The sequence below is a fragment of the Cnephaeus nilssonii genome (genome assembly GCF_951640355.1).
Source record: "Cnephaeus nilssonii genome assembly, chromosome: 8".
In the NCBI taxonomy this organism is placed as follows: Eukaryota; Metazoa; Chordata; class Mammalia; order Chiroptera; family Vespertilionidae; genus Cnephaeus; species Cnephaeus nilssonii.
The window spans coordinates 100375722-100391336 of record NC_137079.1 but is presented as its reverse complement, the minus strand read 5'-3'; the positions used below and the strand labels follow the sequence as shown (position 1 = coordinate 100391336).

At 41.8% G+C, this 15615-nt stretch overlaps 1 protein-coding gene across 2 annotated transcripts in view; it reads left to right on the top strand.

The window, feature by feature from the left end:
* The window catches only part of FREM2 (FRAS1 related extracellular matrix 2), a 337043-nt gene that overhangs the window by 180708 nt on the left and 140720 nt on the right, over positions 1–15615 (top strand). For both annotated transcript variants that reach the window (XM_079779003.1, XM_079779002.1), the window contains 2 exons: positions 1975–2100; positions 3207–3458. In XM_079779003.1, coding sequence (XP_079635129.1) covers positions 1975–2100; positions 3207–3458 — 378 coding nt within the window. The remainder of the gene's footprint in view (positions 1–1974; positions 2101–3206; positions 3459–15615) is intronic.

The following is a 15615-nucleotide window of genomic DNA, read 5'->3' as shown; positions in this document are numbered from 1 at the left end:
TAGTCAGTTCCAGGGGCATAAGGCAGGGTGGAGAAGGATGGAACGTGGACCTCGAGGGCCTGTGTTCACCATTCCAGTGTTCTTTTTTGTAATATCAGAAGCAGTGTGGCTTACTTTTTTAAAAAATAAAACACAAACCATTTTCTGTGTATATATGAGACTTCCAGTGAAACAGACTCCCTGGCAAATACCAACATAATCTGTTTGGGGGTTATCATGTCAAACTATTGAACTAAATGTGTTGTTGAACTAAACGTAGTTTTATATGGAACAGTGTTGTTGTTTTTTCAACAATTTATACCATTTTTATTATTTAGTGTACCTTTCATATACCTTAAAATGAATTATTGAATCTTATTATCTATATATATAAAAGGCTAAGCAACTGGCCAACCCGCCGACTGGTCAGTAGATATGACGCACACTGATCACCAGGGGGCAGACACTCAACTCAGCAACTTTGCAGAGTTCCCTCTTGCACTCCGGGACCCCTCAGGGGATGTTGGAGAGCCAGTTTCAGCTCAATCCCCACAGGCCAGGCTGAAGGACCCCACCTGCCAGAGGGACCCTGCTCACTCCACAGATGCCCCAGGTGCATCCGGCTGGGGAGGAACAGCGGGAGGTTGGCCCCAGGGCATGTCCAGCCCATCTCGCCCAGTTCCTCCCAGCTGGCCACCTTCTAATTAATTTCCTTTAAATGTGCACCGAGTCACTAGTATAAATATAATGTTGTATACTATGTATTATTGTTATTTCTCCAGGGGAAGAAATAAACCACAAACTTGTTTCTTGTGCCAGATGAATACATTAATAAATTCTAAAGGAAATGCTATAGTTTTTTTGAGGCAAACTTCATTGTCTTTATTTTTAAATTTATTTTTATTGTTGGGAGTATTACAGATGTCCCCTATTTTCACCCCTTATTCCCCCATCTACTTAGCTCCCACCCACCCCAGCCTACATTTAACTATTGTGTGTGCCCATGGGCTATTCATAAACGCATATAAGTTCTTTGTTTAATCTCTTTTCACCCTCTTCCCCCCTTCCCTCTGAGATCTGTCAGCCTGATCCATGCTTCTATGTCTCTGGACCTATCTTGCTCATCAGTTTATTTTGTTAATTAGATTCCACATATAAGTGATATCATATGATACTTGTCTTTCTCCAAGTGGCTTATTTTGCTTAGCATAATACGCTCCAGGTCCATCCATGCTATCTCAAAAGGTAAGAGATCCTTTTTTACAGCTGCATAGTATTCAATTATGTAAATGTACCACAGCTTTTTTATCTACTCATCTATTGATGGGCACTTTGGCTGTTTCCAGATCTTAGCTATTGAAAATAATGCTGCTATGACCATAGGGGTATATATAATTTTTCTGATAGGTGGAACTACTATTTTAAAAATAACAAACAAACCAAGAAAACAAGTGTTGAACAGTGGATTATTATTTTTTAGTTATTTAAAATGAACACATTTGGGGTTAGAAAAACAAATATAGTAGACTTAGCAAGATTTGAGTTTTAATCCTGTCTTACCAGGAAGAGTCCTTGACAAATAAGTTCCACTCTATGAGTCTGAGTTTCCTCATCTATAAAGTAAAAGGTGAGAAAAAATGCCATCTTAGATCTCTTCCAACTCTAAAATTTGACTACTTAATTGAAAGGTATTGATTAGTGCCAAAAGAACGAAGTTGGATTTTAAAGGAAGCATATCACCAGCACTTATTAATTGAGAAAAAATAATTAATGTAGATAAAAGCAATGTTGGCTTTTATTTCTAAGTTAAGAATTCACTAGTCCAAGGCCTGCATGCTGTATAACAACTTGTCCCCTCTCCTTCTTCCTTCCCCTCACACTATATTTTTCTAAAAGAATATCCAAGGGGGGAAATCAATCATTAGAGAAATTTTAATTTGCATAGGATTGTTTCAGAGATTAAAAACAATGGCTGTTATTGTGTTTTCTCCTTAGAACCAACTGTATTTATTCCCCAGTCTGAATACTCCATTGAGGAAGATGTTGGTGAACTATTCATTCCCATCAGGAGAAGTGGAGACGTGAGCCAGGAGTTGATAGTGATCTGTTATACACAACAAGGTAGCTGGAAATACCCGCCCCCCAAGATAAAAATAAGTGTCTTTAACGTGTTGGCAACATAACATCATGCCATGAGAGGTATACTTTATAATTATAATTTCCATAGAAAAAAAGCAGTTATCCAGAAATATTCCTTCACCGTTGCACTTTTGAGAACTCTAAGAGCACCTGGAAGGACTCTGCTGCCTCTTACACAAACATATTTTTTTCACTTGGTTTGCTTACTCTACTTTTCAATGCTTTGTGGGTTATAAGAAATTGAAGGTCCCTCATTCTCCGCGCCCGCCACCCCCCCAAGGCTGCTGAAGTAGAAGGTAGTAATTATTAAAAGAGAAAACAAAACAAAAAGAAGCAAAGAAATCATGCTTATAGAAGAAAACTAATTTCATACTAGTTTGAAACTCATTGCAATCAAATTTCAGAATATTTATTTTGCTCATGGTTAAGTATCCTCTGTAAGGTGATTTTATATAATTAAAATTAATACAGAATATTCATTAATATATTCATAATATCACTTAATATTCATTAATATTCTGGAAAATAAGTAGACTTTCTAAAGATGCAACAGAAAAAGTCATATATGCTATTGATATCTGAGCCGATCTTTAAAATTTCTATTAATGTATATGCATTGACAGGTAGTAGAGAATAGTGATTAAAATTATTGCCTTCAGGATCAGCCTTCAGCTCTGGGTTATATAGTTTAACCTATAAGCCTAGATTACCAAATGCATAAAACCCAATAGAATAGAATGGTTGAGAGGATCAATGAGGCAATGCCTGTAAAACACTCGGTACTTTATCTGCACACAGTAAGCAGTTGTATAATAGGAGCTATTATTTTGTAATATTGTGTTTTTCTAAAAGACCACTGGAAGAAAGTAGAGAAAACATTTGAAACTTAATATTTATCATCTGTTTGAAACCATTGTGAAGTTAATGTGTGATACTAGAACATATAAGTGCTATTGCACTTTCTAGGGGTGTTAATACATATTAATTGACCATTGAAATGCTGCATGTGAAAATTATTTTTTGAAATACCCTTGTGATCTTGTGATATACTCTACATAAAACATCTTTTGTATTTTCTCTGCCTCAAGGAACAGCAAGCGGAACTGTTCCAACATCAGTGCTGTCCTATTCTGATTACATATCCAGGCCTGAGGACCACACCAGTGTCATCCGCTTTAACAAACATGAGCGTGAGAAAATGTGTCGGATTGTTGTGATTGATGACTCCTTGTATGAAGAGGAAGAGACATTCCATGTCCTTCTGAGCATGCCTATGGGTGGTAGAATTGGATCAGAATTCCCAGGAGCTTGGGTTACAATCATCCCTGACAAAAATGATGGTAAGTACTAATATACCTGAAAAGTATTCTTCTTTCCAGGCAGTTGAACATAAAGCACAGACTTCTAGACAAAAAAAAAAAAAAGACAGTGTAAAAAATACCACATGCACATTAATTTTACACTTGATTTTATGGTGTGATTAAGTTTCAAGTTGGCTGTATCAAACAATTTGTCTTTCTTAATTTAATATTTTTATTAAATTTATTGGGCTGACATTGGTTAACATAAATATATGTTTCAGGTGCGGGTTTCTGTTACAAGATCTGTATATTGCACTGTGTGCCCACCACCCAAAGTCAAATCTCCCATCTCTTCCTGTGGGTTCTTGTCCTATGAAATTTGAAGAATAAAATTCGTGGACTAAAAGATTTTAAATAAAAATTTGGAAGTTTGTTGGAACCATATACAAACTTCCCCTAGGGAGGGGACCCCAAATGGGAAAAACCTGCTCTCACTCTCTCTCTCTCTCAAATGGGAAAAAAATCTAACCCATTCTGAGATTCTTTGTCTCCAGATTTATAAAGGCTGTAGCTCTTTGTCTGAACATGACCCTTTATAATTGGACCCTTCCTTAATTTATGACCCCTATGCTTTCCTAATTGGTCATTCTTCTGCAGAATATCAGTTTCAAAGGTCAAAGCCCACCTGGTGCCCCCCTCTTCCTCTTCCCCTTATCTTGCAACATTCCTCTACTCTCTGTAAAATATGCCTTTCTCCCCCCTTATCTTGTAACATTTCTCTATCCTCTGTGAATGTGGATTGAGGTAACTAAGTGTTTTTGTTTGCTTCTTGGATTTGAGGATCTAGTTCTCTCCATTCCCTTCTCCTTTCTTCCTCCCCCACAATACCTATAATTCTAATATTGCTTTTTCTGATAGACTCAGCTAAGTCTCATAGAGCTCTTTCATTTTTCTTTATTCTCAGATCTCTCTATTCTTCCCTCTGTATCATTTCTTTCCCCCACCCCTCTGTGTAATTTCTTGATTCCTATCTTTGATATCATTAATTCTTTCCTCCAGCTGGTTGGTTGTTTTCTATGCTCAGTAGTTCACTCTTAATTTCCTTTATGGCATGCTTCATTTCCAGAATTTCTGATTGGATCTTTTTTAAAGTTTCAATCTCTTTGGTAAAGTACTCCTTTTGTTCATTGATTTGTTTTCTGAGTGCATTGAATTGCCTTTCTTTATTTTCTTGCATCTCATTGAGTATTTTCAGAACTGCAAACTTGAAATCTCTGTCATTTATATCACATATTTTCATGTATTCCAGCTTGCTTTCTGGAGATTTTAATTTTCTTTATGATCATCCTCATTACCATGATTATTTATGATATATGATATTCTCCTTTGGCTAGGCATGTAGCTTTTGCTGAATCGGCCTTTCTACCATTTGCCAGTAGATGTTGCAGAATCTCAAGATTGTTGACCTCTGTGATCTCCTATACTTGACCACCAAGGCCTCTGTGGGGTCCCACTCCAAGGACCCCTCCTGGGGATTAATCACAGAGGGAAACATTTCTTGGTTTACAGTTAATAGACTCCTGGACGTGATTACAAGGGCAATGGGAAGCGAGTTTTTGGAGTCCGAGCAGTGGCAGAGCTCTGTGGTTCCATTTCTTTGTCTGAAACACCACTGCAAGCCCGACAGTGGATGGCAGCATGACCCTGCGGCCCTTGTCCTGCTGTGCTGCACCCCGTCAGCTCCCTGTCACTCCTAGCTGAAGGGAGTGCCTGCTACCACTGATTTTCTCCCCTCTCCCAGCCGAGCCATGAGCTTCCAGCTGCAGGGCTGAATCTGTGGGCTGTCTGCACTTTCCTCCCTTTCTCCCTCCCCCCCCCCCACCCTTTATCCTTGGTTATCCACCTCTAAATCTTTCAATGCAAGGGTCTCTCAAGTGTGTAACTGTGTCGAGCAATGACTTCTTGTTGAGTTGTAGTTGGTTAACTTGTTGAAATTTCAGGGAAGAAGACAAGGTGCTCTCTCATGCCACCATTCCTGACGTCCTCAATTTAATATTTTTAAAGGGTAGGAATTACACCTGTGTGGTTTCTCCCTCTGTGCAGTTTTTCTTACCTTGCCACCTACCATTAGTTGATTAAACTTTTAAAATGTTATGGTGAAGAATTGAAGCCATTTTAATAAATTTAATTTCCTTTTTTGGTTTGTTTTATGTTGCTTTTAAAGGTTATGTTTTATAAAATTAATCTCAGTGTTCAAACTCACTTTTCAAAGAAACCAACCAGACAAAGCTGTTAAATAAATAACTAGAAAGGTATACATATGTGGAAAATTAAGTTCTACGGGCATCTCTGTGCACCCCCTCCTAGAGGTGCACCCCCTCCAAGAGGAGGGGGTATCCTAGACTACTCTTCCTGAGGGAAATAAGTTTTTGAGAGGTAATCCTTCCTTCTGAATAGAAAAAGGACCTAAAGGGTCTAATGTTTCCTTTCAAGAATAATTTGTTCTTTCCTTTGAGGAAAGAGAGAACAAGAAGAAAGTCCGTGATTAATTTAGTGAGTAAAATGGGATCAATAAACTAAGAGATAAGACTTCCAGTACTTGAATATTTTCCTTTTCCCTCCTGAATTTTTCCTCATGGTACATGAAAGAGGAAGAAATTGGTATGATGAGTCTTTTGGTTCAGGAAAAGCTGGATAAGAGTCAAAAGACTTTAATCTGAAACTCAGGATGTTTTTACCTTAAACTTAGATAATATCCTACATGTATATTTAAATGTTGCTTTAGTTTTTAGTTTAACAAACAATTATATTGTACTAGAGGCCCAGTGCACGAAATTCGTGCACAGGGGGTGGGGGTGTCCCTCACACTGGCCTGCACCCTCTCACAATCTGAGACCCCTCAGGTAGGGTCCCTAGGCCTGGCCAGCAATCAGGACCTATTGGAGCTTTCCTTCCCCTGTCTGCTGGCAGCTGGCCCTGCCGCTGCCACTGCTTGCCATCTGTGTGGTGCTGTCCCCCCTCCCCTGTCACCTGTTGCCTCCCTCTATGGGCGACAGGAGTGGAGTGCAATCGCTTGGGTGGCCTGGACCTCCCTCCATAGGGCATTTGATCATGGGGCCCCCAGATCAATCACCCCACAGAGGGAAACCCTGCCCACCCACCACAGCACCACCAGCCGGGTGACCTGGGCCTCCCTCTGTGGGGCTATCGTGGGGCAATGGCGGGGCCCCCGACCAATCACATTGCACCTGCCTTGGCTGGCCTGGCACCAGTGCATGTCATAGCGTGGTTGTCCAGAAGGTCATCCGGATGGTTGTTCTGCTGTTTGGTCGTTCAGTCAATTTGCATATTATGCTTTTATTATTATAGATATTTAAATAAATACAGAAGTTTTATTTTAAATTTGATTGCTCTTATAAAGGAAGCCAGTATTTTGAATGTCAGTCAAAACAGAACTAATAATAATCCACTGTAAATGCTTATCTGCATTCTCCCTTTCCCTCTCCCTCTATTTATATTAATGTCAAAAGAAAGTATGGATTGATTTAATTTTTAAAGTTTAAAATAGAATTAACGATTACTTTATTTCAATTTTTTTTGTTGCAAAAAATTCTTTCCCATATGATTGCTCTAGAATGCATATGGGGAAAAATAAAAGTACAGAAAAATATTTTATTGATGTATTAATTGACATATGACATTATATTAGTTGCAGATGTACAACATAATTATTTAATATTTATATGTATTGGGAAATGATCACCACAATAAGTGTAGGTAATGTCCATCAACATATATAGTTAAAAATTTTTCTCCCTGAAGAGAACTTTTAAGATTTAGTAAGTACTATATAATTTACAACTATTAGCAGCTTTCAAATATGTAAAACAGTATTAATAATTATAGTCACCATGATGTATATTACATCTCCATTACTTACTTATTTTATAACTGGAAGTTTGTGTCTTTTAACTTGTTTTACCCATTTTGCCCACCCACTACCTCCTGCCTCTGGTAACCATAAATCTCTTTTCTGTATTTACTAGAGGCCTGGTGCGTGAAAATTTGTGCACTTGTGGGGGGGGGGGTGTCTTTCAGCCTAGCCTACATGCTCTCACAATCTGGGACCCCTCGGATGGGGTCCAGTCCCATCGAAGCATGGCTCTGGTTCCCCAGGCCTGCGGGTCGGGGGAGGGACCTAGAGGACAGTTCGATGGTAGCATGGCTTCGTTCCCACAGCCCCCTCCTGCCGCCACACCATGGGCAGCTGGGACCCAGGACTGACTGCCTCCATGGGCGGCCGGGACCCAGGACTGACTCCCGCCTCGGGTGGCCTGGACCCAGGACTGACTACCACTATGGGCAGCCGGGACCCAGGACTGACTGCCACGGCGGGCAGCCGGGACCCAGGACAGACTGCTGCCGTGGGTGGCTGGGACCCAGGACTGACTACCACCGCGGGTGGCCGGGACCCAGGACTGACTGCTGCCTTGGGTGGCTGGGACCCAGGACTGACTGCTGCCTTGGCTGGCCGGGACCCAGAACTGACTTCCGCCACGCCGGCGGGGACCCTAGCCTGGTGTTCGGTCATCCATCTGGTCATTTAGGTTGTAACAGACCCTGACTCTTTATATATTATGATGAGCTTTATTTTCTCTTTAGATTCCACACACAAGTGAGATGATTTGGTATTTCTCTTTCTCTGTCTTATTCCATGTTGCATAATGCCCTCAAGGGCCATGCATGTTGCTGCAATTGGCAAGATTCCTTTTTATTTTTTAGAATGAATAATATTGTGTTGTATATATATGCCACATTTTATCTTTATTGCTAAAAATATTATAGTATCCCTTCACACCCACCCTCCCCTCTTCCCTCTGAGATTTGTCATTCTGTTCATGGTTTCTGTGTCTCTGGATCTATTTTGTTTATCAGTTTATTTGTTCTTGAGATTCCACATATGAGTGAGATCATGTGATACTTATCTTTCTCTGACTATGCCTCATTTTTTAAAATCTATTGACACTTAGGTTTTTTCCATGTCTTGACTATTGTAAAGAATGCTGCAGCCCAGCCAGCATGGCTCAGTGGTTCAGCATTGACCTATGAACGAAGAGGTCACAGTCCTATTCCCAGTCATGGCATATGCCTGGGCTGCAGACTTGATCAGCAGTGTGGGGTGTGCAGAAGGCAGCCAATCAATGATTCTCTCCCATCATTGATTTTTCTATCTCTCTCTCCCTCTCCCTTCCTCTCTGAAATAAAAAGTCCTATCTAATAAAGAGGGAACATGCAAGTTGACCGTCACACCATCACAAATATGGCAGTGCCCATAGCTACAAGATGGTGGCTCCCAGTTTCCTCAACCCCGCCAGAGGCCCCCCGTCTCGGGGGCGGCAGGCGCACGTGCGGTGCCAGAGTCCCCCTGTCCTTTCAGCCCCAAGCGGGGGTGGCAGGTGCACGGTGCCGCTGGAGTCCCCCAGTCCTTTCACAGAAAATGGGTTGCCTCAAAAGTTGATTAAGCTTCTTAGGACAAAAAGCATTCAAAATCTTTGAAAAGGGAATTCCAATATTTATAAAAGTTTGGACTAGACAATTCAAAGTTATTTCCACTACAACCTTCTATGATTTTGTGATATTAACATTCTGAATTCACATAGTACCAGCTGTATTGTATGCAAGCAGATATTATTTAAAAAGAATGGCCATTATTATTAAAACTACTCATAAAACCACACTGTTTGTATGTCAAGGACATTCTGTGTGATTTTCCTAATGGCTGGAATTAATGCCCCTAAACCATCAGTTGGACATCCCCTGAGGGGTCCCAGATTGGAAAGGGTGCAGGCCGGGCTAAGGGACACTGCCCACCCCCCATGCATGAATTTTGTGCACTGGGCCTCAGTAAGTAAGTAAGTAAATAAATAAATAAATAAATAAGAATGTTGCAGTGTGTGTTCATGGGGTACATACATCTTTTCAAGTTAGTTTTTTTCTTGAAAATAAATACCAAGAAGTAGAATTGCTGTATCTTATGGTACTTTCAATTTTAATTTTCTGAAGAAGCTTAATACCATTTTCCATAGTGGTTCCACCAATTTACATTCCCATCAACAGTGTACCAGGTTCCCTCTTCTCCACATCCTCACCAGTACCTGCTATTTCTTGTCTTTTTGATGATATACATTCTAACATGTGTGAGATATCTTATTGTGGTTTTGATTTCCATTACCCTGATTATTAGTGATATTGAGCATCCCTTTATGTACCTCGTGGTCATTTGTATGCCTTCTTTATAAAATATCTATTCAGATCTTCTGCCCATTTTTTAAAAACAGATTGGCATTTTTTTGCTATTGAGTTATGAGTTTTTTATATATTTGCAACATTAACTTCTTATCAGATCTATGATTTGCAAATATTTTCTTCCATTTCATAGGTTGCCCTTTCATTTTGTTGATGGTATCCTTTGCTGTGCAGAAAGAAGTTTTTAGTTTAATGTAATCCCACTTTAAATTTAACTTTTTGTTGCCTTCACATTTGGAGTCATATTCAAAAAATCACTGCCAAGCCATGTCAAAGGGCTTACTACCTATGTTTTCTTCTTTATTTTACAGTTTCGGGTCTTACATTTAAGTCTCTTTTTCCAAAATTTATTTTTATTTATATTGAATTTATTGAGGTGACATTGATTAATAATATTATACAGGTTTCAGGTGTACAATTTACAATACAACATCTGTATATTGTATTATGTGTTTACCACCTCATGTCAATTCTGTTTCCATCACAGTTTATCCCCTTTTTACCTTTTTCTAATCTCCCTTTAATCTCCTGCCCTTTGGCAATCACCAAAGACTCTGTGTCCATGAATCTTTTTTTCCCTTTGCATAATTCCTTCACCCTTCTCACCTAGTCTCCAATCCCCTCCCCTGTGACAGCTGTCAGTTGTTTTCTGTATCCATGAGTCTGTCTCCACTTTGTTTGTTAGTTTATTTGTTCATTGGATTCAACATACAAGTGAAATAATATGATACTTGCCTTTTTCCAACTGGCTTATTTCACTTAAAATAATATTCTCCAGGTCCATCCATGCTATAGCAAGCCATGAATCCATTTTTACTTCATTCTGTGTATCTGTAAGAATTGTCCAGTTTCCTTATCTTGCATGTAGCTCTCCAGTTTTTCCACCAGCATTTATTGAAGAGATTGCCCTTTTCCCACTCTATATCCTTGGCTACTTTATTGTAAAATAATTGACCATATATGGGTGGGTTTATTTCTGAGTATTCCACTCTGTCCTATTGGCCTATGTATCTGTTTTTATGTCAATACCATACTGTTTTGGTTACAATAGTTTCGCAGTATAGTTTTATTTCAGGCACCATGACACCTCTAGTTTTGTTCTATTTCAAGATAACTTTGCAATTTGGTGTCTTTTGTAATACCATACACATTTTAGAATTGTTTGTTCTATTGCTGTGAAAAAATACCATTGGAATTTCAATAGGGATTGCATTGAACCTGTAGATTTCATCGACTAGTATGGACTTTAACAATATAAATTATTTCAATGTATGGCAATAGAATATCTTTCCATTTGTTTATATCCTCTTTAATCTCTTTCATTAATGTCTTATAGTTTCAGTGGAGTGGTCTTTTATTTGCTTGGTTAAATTTATTCCTAGGTATTTTATTCTTTTTTTATATAATTGCAAATGAAATATAATTTTTTTCAAGTTTACTTAATTTTTAAATATTTTATCATTTTTTATTATAATAGACATACAACATTATATTAATTTCATGTTTACAACATAGTGATTAGATATTTATATAGCTTACTAAGTGATCACCCCAATAAGTTTAGTACTCACTAGACACCATACGGAAGCATTACAATATTATTAACTATACTAGAGGCCTGGTGCACAATATTTGTGCATGGGAGGGGGGTCCCTCAACCTGACCTGCACCCTCTCCAATCTGGGAGCCCTCAGGGGATGTCCTACTGACAGCTTAGGCCACAGCAGGCCTAAGCCACAGTCTGGCCTCCCTCTGCAGGAGGTGACCAGGCTGATCAGGGGAAAGCGCCGCCCCCATCATCCCGCTGCTGCTGCCACTGCCAGCCACTGCAGCCACCAAGGTATTTTCATCAACACAGAATCCAGTCCCTTCACCACAAAAAAAAAAATGACAACTTTCTTTAGGCATTTTCAAGATGTCTCTTTCATAGGATATGACCTCTCTTCCTTTCCTTCTTCCTTTCTTTCTTTCCTTCTTTCTTTCTCTCTTTCTTTCTTTCTTCCTTCCTTCCTTCCTTCCTTCTTTCCTTCCTTCCTTTCTTTCTTTCTTTCTTTCTTTCTTTCTTTCTTTCTTTCTTTCTTTCTTTATTTCTTCCTTCCTTCCTTCCTTCCTTCCTTCCTTCCTTCCTTCCTTCCTTCCTTTCTTCCTTCCTTCCTTCCTTCCTTCCTTTCTCCTTCCTTCCTTCCTTCCTTTCTCCTTCCTTCCTTCCTTCCTTTCTCCTTCCTTCCTTCCTTCCTTCCTTCCTTCCTTCCTTCCTTCCTTCCTTCCTTCCTTCCTTCCTTTCTTTCTTTCTTTCCTTCTTTCTTCTTTCTCTCCTCACCTGAGGATATTTTTCCATTGATTTTTAGAGAGTGTGGAAGTGAGAGGGAAAGAGTGAGGGATACTTTGATTGCCTCCTGCATGAGCCCTGACCTGGGCCCCAGCCAGAGAGGAGCCTGCAACCTAGGTACATGCCCTACACCAGAATCGAACCTGGACCCTGCAGTCGGCAGGCTGAGGCTCTGTCCACTGAGCCAAACCAGCCAGGGCAGTATATGACATTTCTTAGTCCCTCTAGCAGCGGACCTTCATTTTTTCCTCCAGGAGTGAGGTGCAAAAACCCTAGATCACCTTCTTGGATTCTTATTACCCAAGTTACCAAGAACACTGCTGTCTATCTGCGGGCCCCAGCGCCTGGCAGCCAGGCCCTGCTATCTGTCTTCAGGTCTGCTCGCTTGCCACAGCACCTGGCAGCCAGGCCCTGCTGTCTGTAGGCCTGCTCACTTGCCACGGCACCTGGCATCCAGGCCTTGTTGTCTGTCTGCGGGCCACAGTGCCTGCCAGCCAGGCCCTGCTCTCTGCGCCTGCCTCGCCCCATCCACCAGGCCACCAGCCTTGCTGTGATAGGAGCCTGTGGGCCTTGGGGGCAGGACCCAGAGGTGCTCCATGCACTTCCTGGTGACCAGTCGTCCATTATGTCGTGACAGCCCTCGGCTATTATTAATATAGATTCCTAATGTTTTATATTACATCCCTGTGACTGTTTTTATAACTGGCAATTCTATCTAATAAAAGGGTAATATGCAAATTAACCATCACTTCATCACAAAGATGGTGGTGCCCATAGCCACAAGATGGCAGCGCCCAGTCCTCTCAGCCCCACCAGAGTCTCCCAGTCCCGGGGGGATGGCCGCTGAGAGCATGCAGCATGAGAGGCCTGGAAGAATGCCAGCTTCATTGCCGTGGCGACAAGGCAAGCATTCTCCCCTGGCCGCAGAGGGCCTCTGAGCAGCGGGCACAAAGCAGCCAGGCCGGGGGGTGGGGAGGGGCATGGGGAACGCTTGCATAATCACTCTGGCAACAAGGCAAGCATTCCGCGCCCAGCCGCAGATGGGCTTCTGGCCAGGCTGGGGCATGGAACGCTTGCGTCATCACCCTGGCGATGATGAGGCAAGCGTTCTGCACCCGGCCGCAGATGGGCCTCTGGGCCGTGGAGAGCCTCTGGACAGCGGGCGCGGTGTGGCCAGGCCCCACAGAGAGCTACTGGTGCATGGATTCATGTGCAGGGCTACCAGTCTGTTAATCTCTTTTTCACCCCATCATCCTTCCATCCTTTTTGTATCTATGAATTTGATTCTGTTTTTTTATTCATTTACTTTATTTTCTTACTAGAGGCCCAGTACACAACATTTGCACATGGGTAGAGTCCCTAGGCCTAGCCTGCCATTGAAGCGCGAGCGTCTGGCTTGGAAGGGCAGGTCCCAGCTAACCTCTGGGCCCTGGGCAGCACCTGGGCCCCTGGCCCCTGCATGCCCCCCTCTGCCTGAATCACAGCACCCGAGTCCCCCTAGGAAGATGTGGTGAGTGCGGCTTGATACAGTGGGCTGGGGTGCAGTGTGAGGCTCTGGGCCACACAGTGGCACTGCACAGAAGCCGGACAGGCTGCATGCTCTCTCCTGGCCGGTCTCACAGACCAGCTCCTGCATGAACCCACAGGGAGCCCAACTGGCCCCTGAAGTCCCGCTTGCTGTGGCCTGCCTCACCCGGAAGAGGCACGCAGGTGTAGGGTGGGCTCCTCATGGGTGCCCGGCACCTGAGTGTGGGGGCTTCCCCGGTGCACAAGCCCTGGTGTCCTGGGGAAGGGTAGCAGGAGGAGTGAGAGTGAGCTTGGCAGACACCCCACATTCTCACTGTACCTCCGTTTCTGTCACTCTTGCTCCCAGGTAGCCAGCGAGAGGTTGCAACCCCCCTCCCCCAGTTCCCCATCCCAGCCTGGGGCCTGGCCCCCGATGGGGCTTTCAGAGCCTGCCGGCCACTGGTCGACATCTGCAGGGCAATCAATCGGTGGTGGACCCCCCTACCAAGCTCCCTCAGCACCTGAAAGCCAGGCAGCAGCCCTGCCCCCTGCCAGCCCCACTGGTTGCCATCTGCCGGGTAATCAGCAGGGCGATTGGGCCCCAACTCTCACCCGCCTTGGCCTGGCGCCACCCGCTCACCTACCCCACCATCCCACTGTAGTCCTGCTCTCTTTTGGGCCCATTGGAGCCAGCAGCGCCTCCACTGCCACCCGCTGCCAGCACCACATCACTGACACCCGCCATGTTAGGCGCCACCCCCTGGTGGTCAGTGCACATCATAGCGAGCGGTCGAACTCCCTGTTGAGCACCCGGTTGAGGGGACAATTTGCATATTATATAGGATATTCCATATGTAATTGAAATCATATGTTATTTGTCTACTCTGTCTGACTTATTTCACTTTCCATAATACCCCCTAGGTCTATCTATTTTGTCTTAAATGGCAAGATTTCATTCTTTTCCCTGGTCAAGTAATATTCCATTGTATATATGGACCACTTCTTCTTTATCCAGTTGTCTACCAATGGACAATTAGGTTCTTTATATCTTGGCCATTGTAAATAATAGTGCAATGAACATAGAGATGCATATATTTTTTAATTAGTGTTTTATATTTTTCAAATAAAAACCCAGAAGTGGTATTGCTGGGTCATCTGGTAGTTGTATTTTTAATTTTGAAGAAATCTCTATACTGTTTTCCATAGTGGCTGCACCAATTTGTAATCCCAACAACAGTGCACAAAGGGATTCCCTTGTTGATTTACTGATAGCAGCCATTCTGATAGATGTGAGATATCTCATTGTGGTATTAATTTTTCTTTGTGAATTAGCAATTTTCATGTCTCCTGGCCATCTGTATGTCCTCTTTGAAGAAATGCCTATTCAGGTCTACTTCCCATTTTTTAATCAGTTTGTTTGAATTTTTGGTTGCATGAGTTCTTTATTATTTGGATATCAACCCCTTATTGAATGTATCATTGGCAAATTCTTTCTATGCTTTCATTTTGTTAATAGATTCCTTTTCTGTGCAATTTTTTTGGTTTGAAGTATTCCCATTTGTTTATTTTTTTCTTTTGTTTATCTTCTCTGAGGACACATATCCAAAAAAAATATTACTAAGACCATAAGTCAAAGAGTTTACTGCTTATGTTTTCTTCTATAACTTCTGATTCAAGCCTTATATTTATGTCTTGAATACATTTTGAGTTTATTCTTATATATGGTGTAAGAAGATGATCTGATTTCTTTTTGTTTCTTTTTTTTTGCATATCCAGTTTTTTCAACATCATTTATAAAAGAGGCTATCTTTACTCCATTTTATTTTTATTTTTTTAAATGGTAGTGGGTGAATTCTTTTTTTTTTTAATATGTTTTATTGATTTTTTACAGAGAGGAAGAGAGAGGGATAGAGAGTTAGAAACATCGATGAAAGAGAAACATTGATCAGCTGCCTCTTGCACACCCCTTACTAGGGATGTGCCCACAACCAAGGTACATGCCCTTGACCGGAATTGAACCTGGGACCCTTGAGTTCGCAGGCTGACGCTCTATCC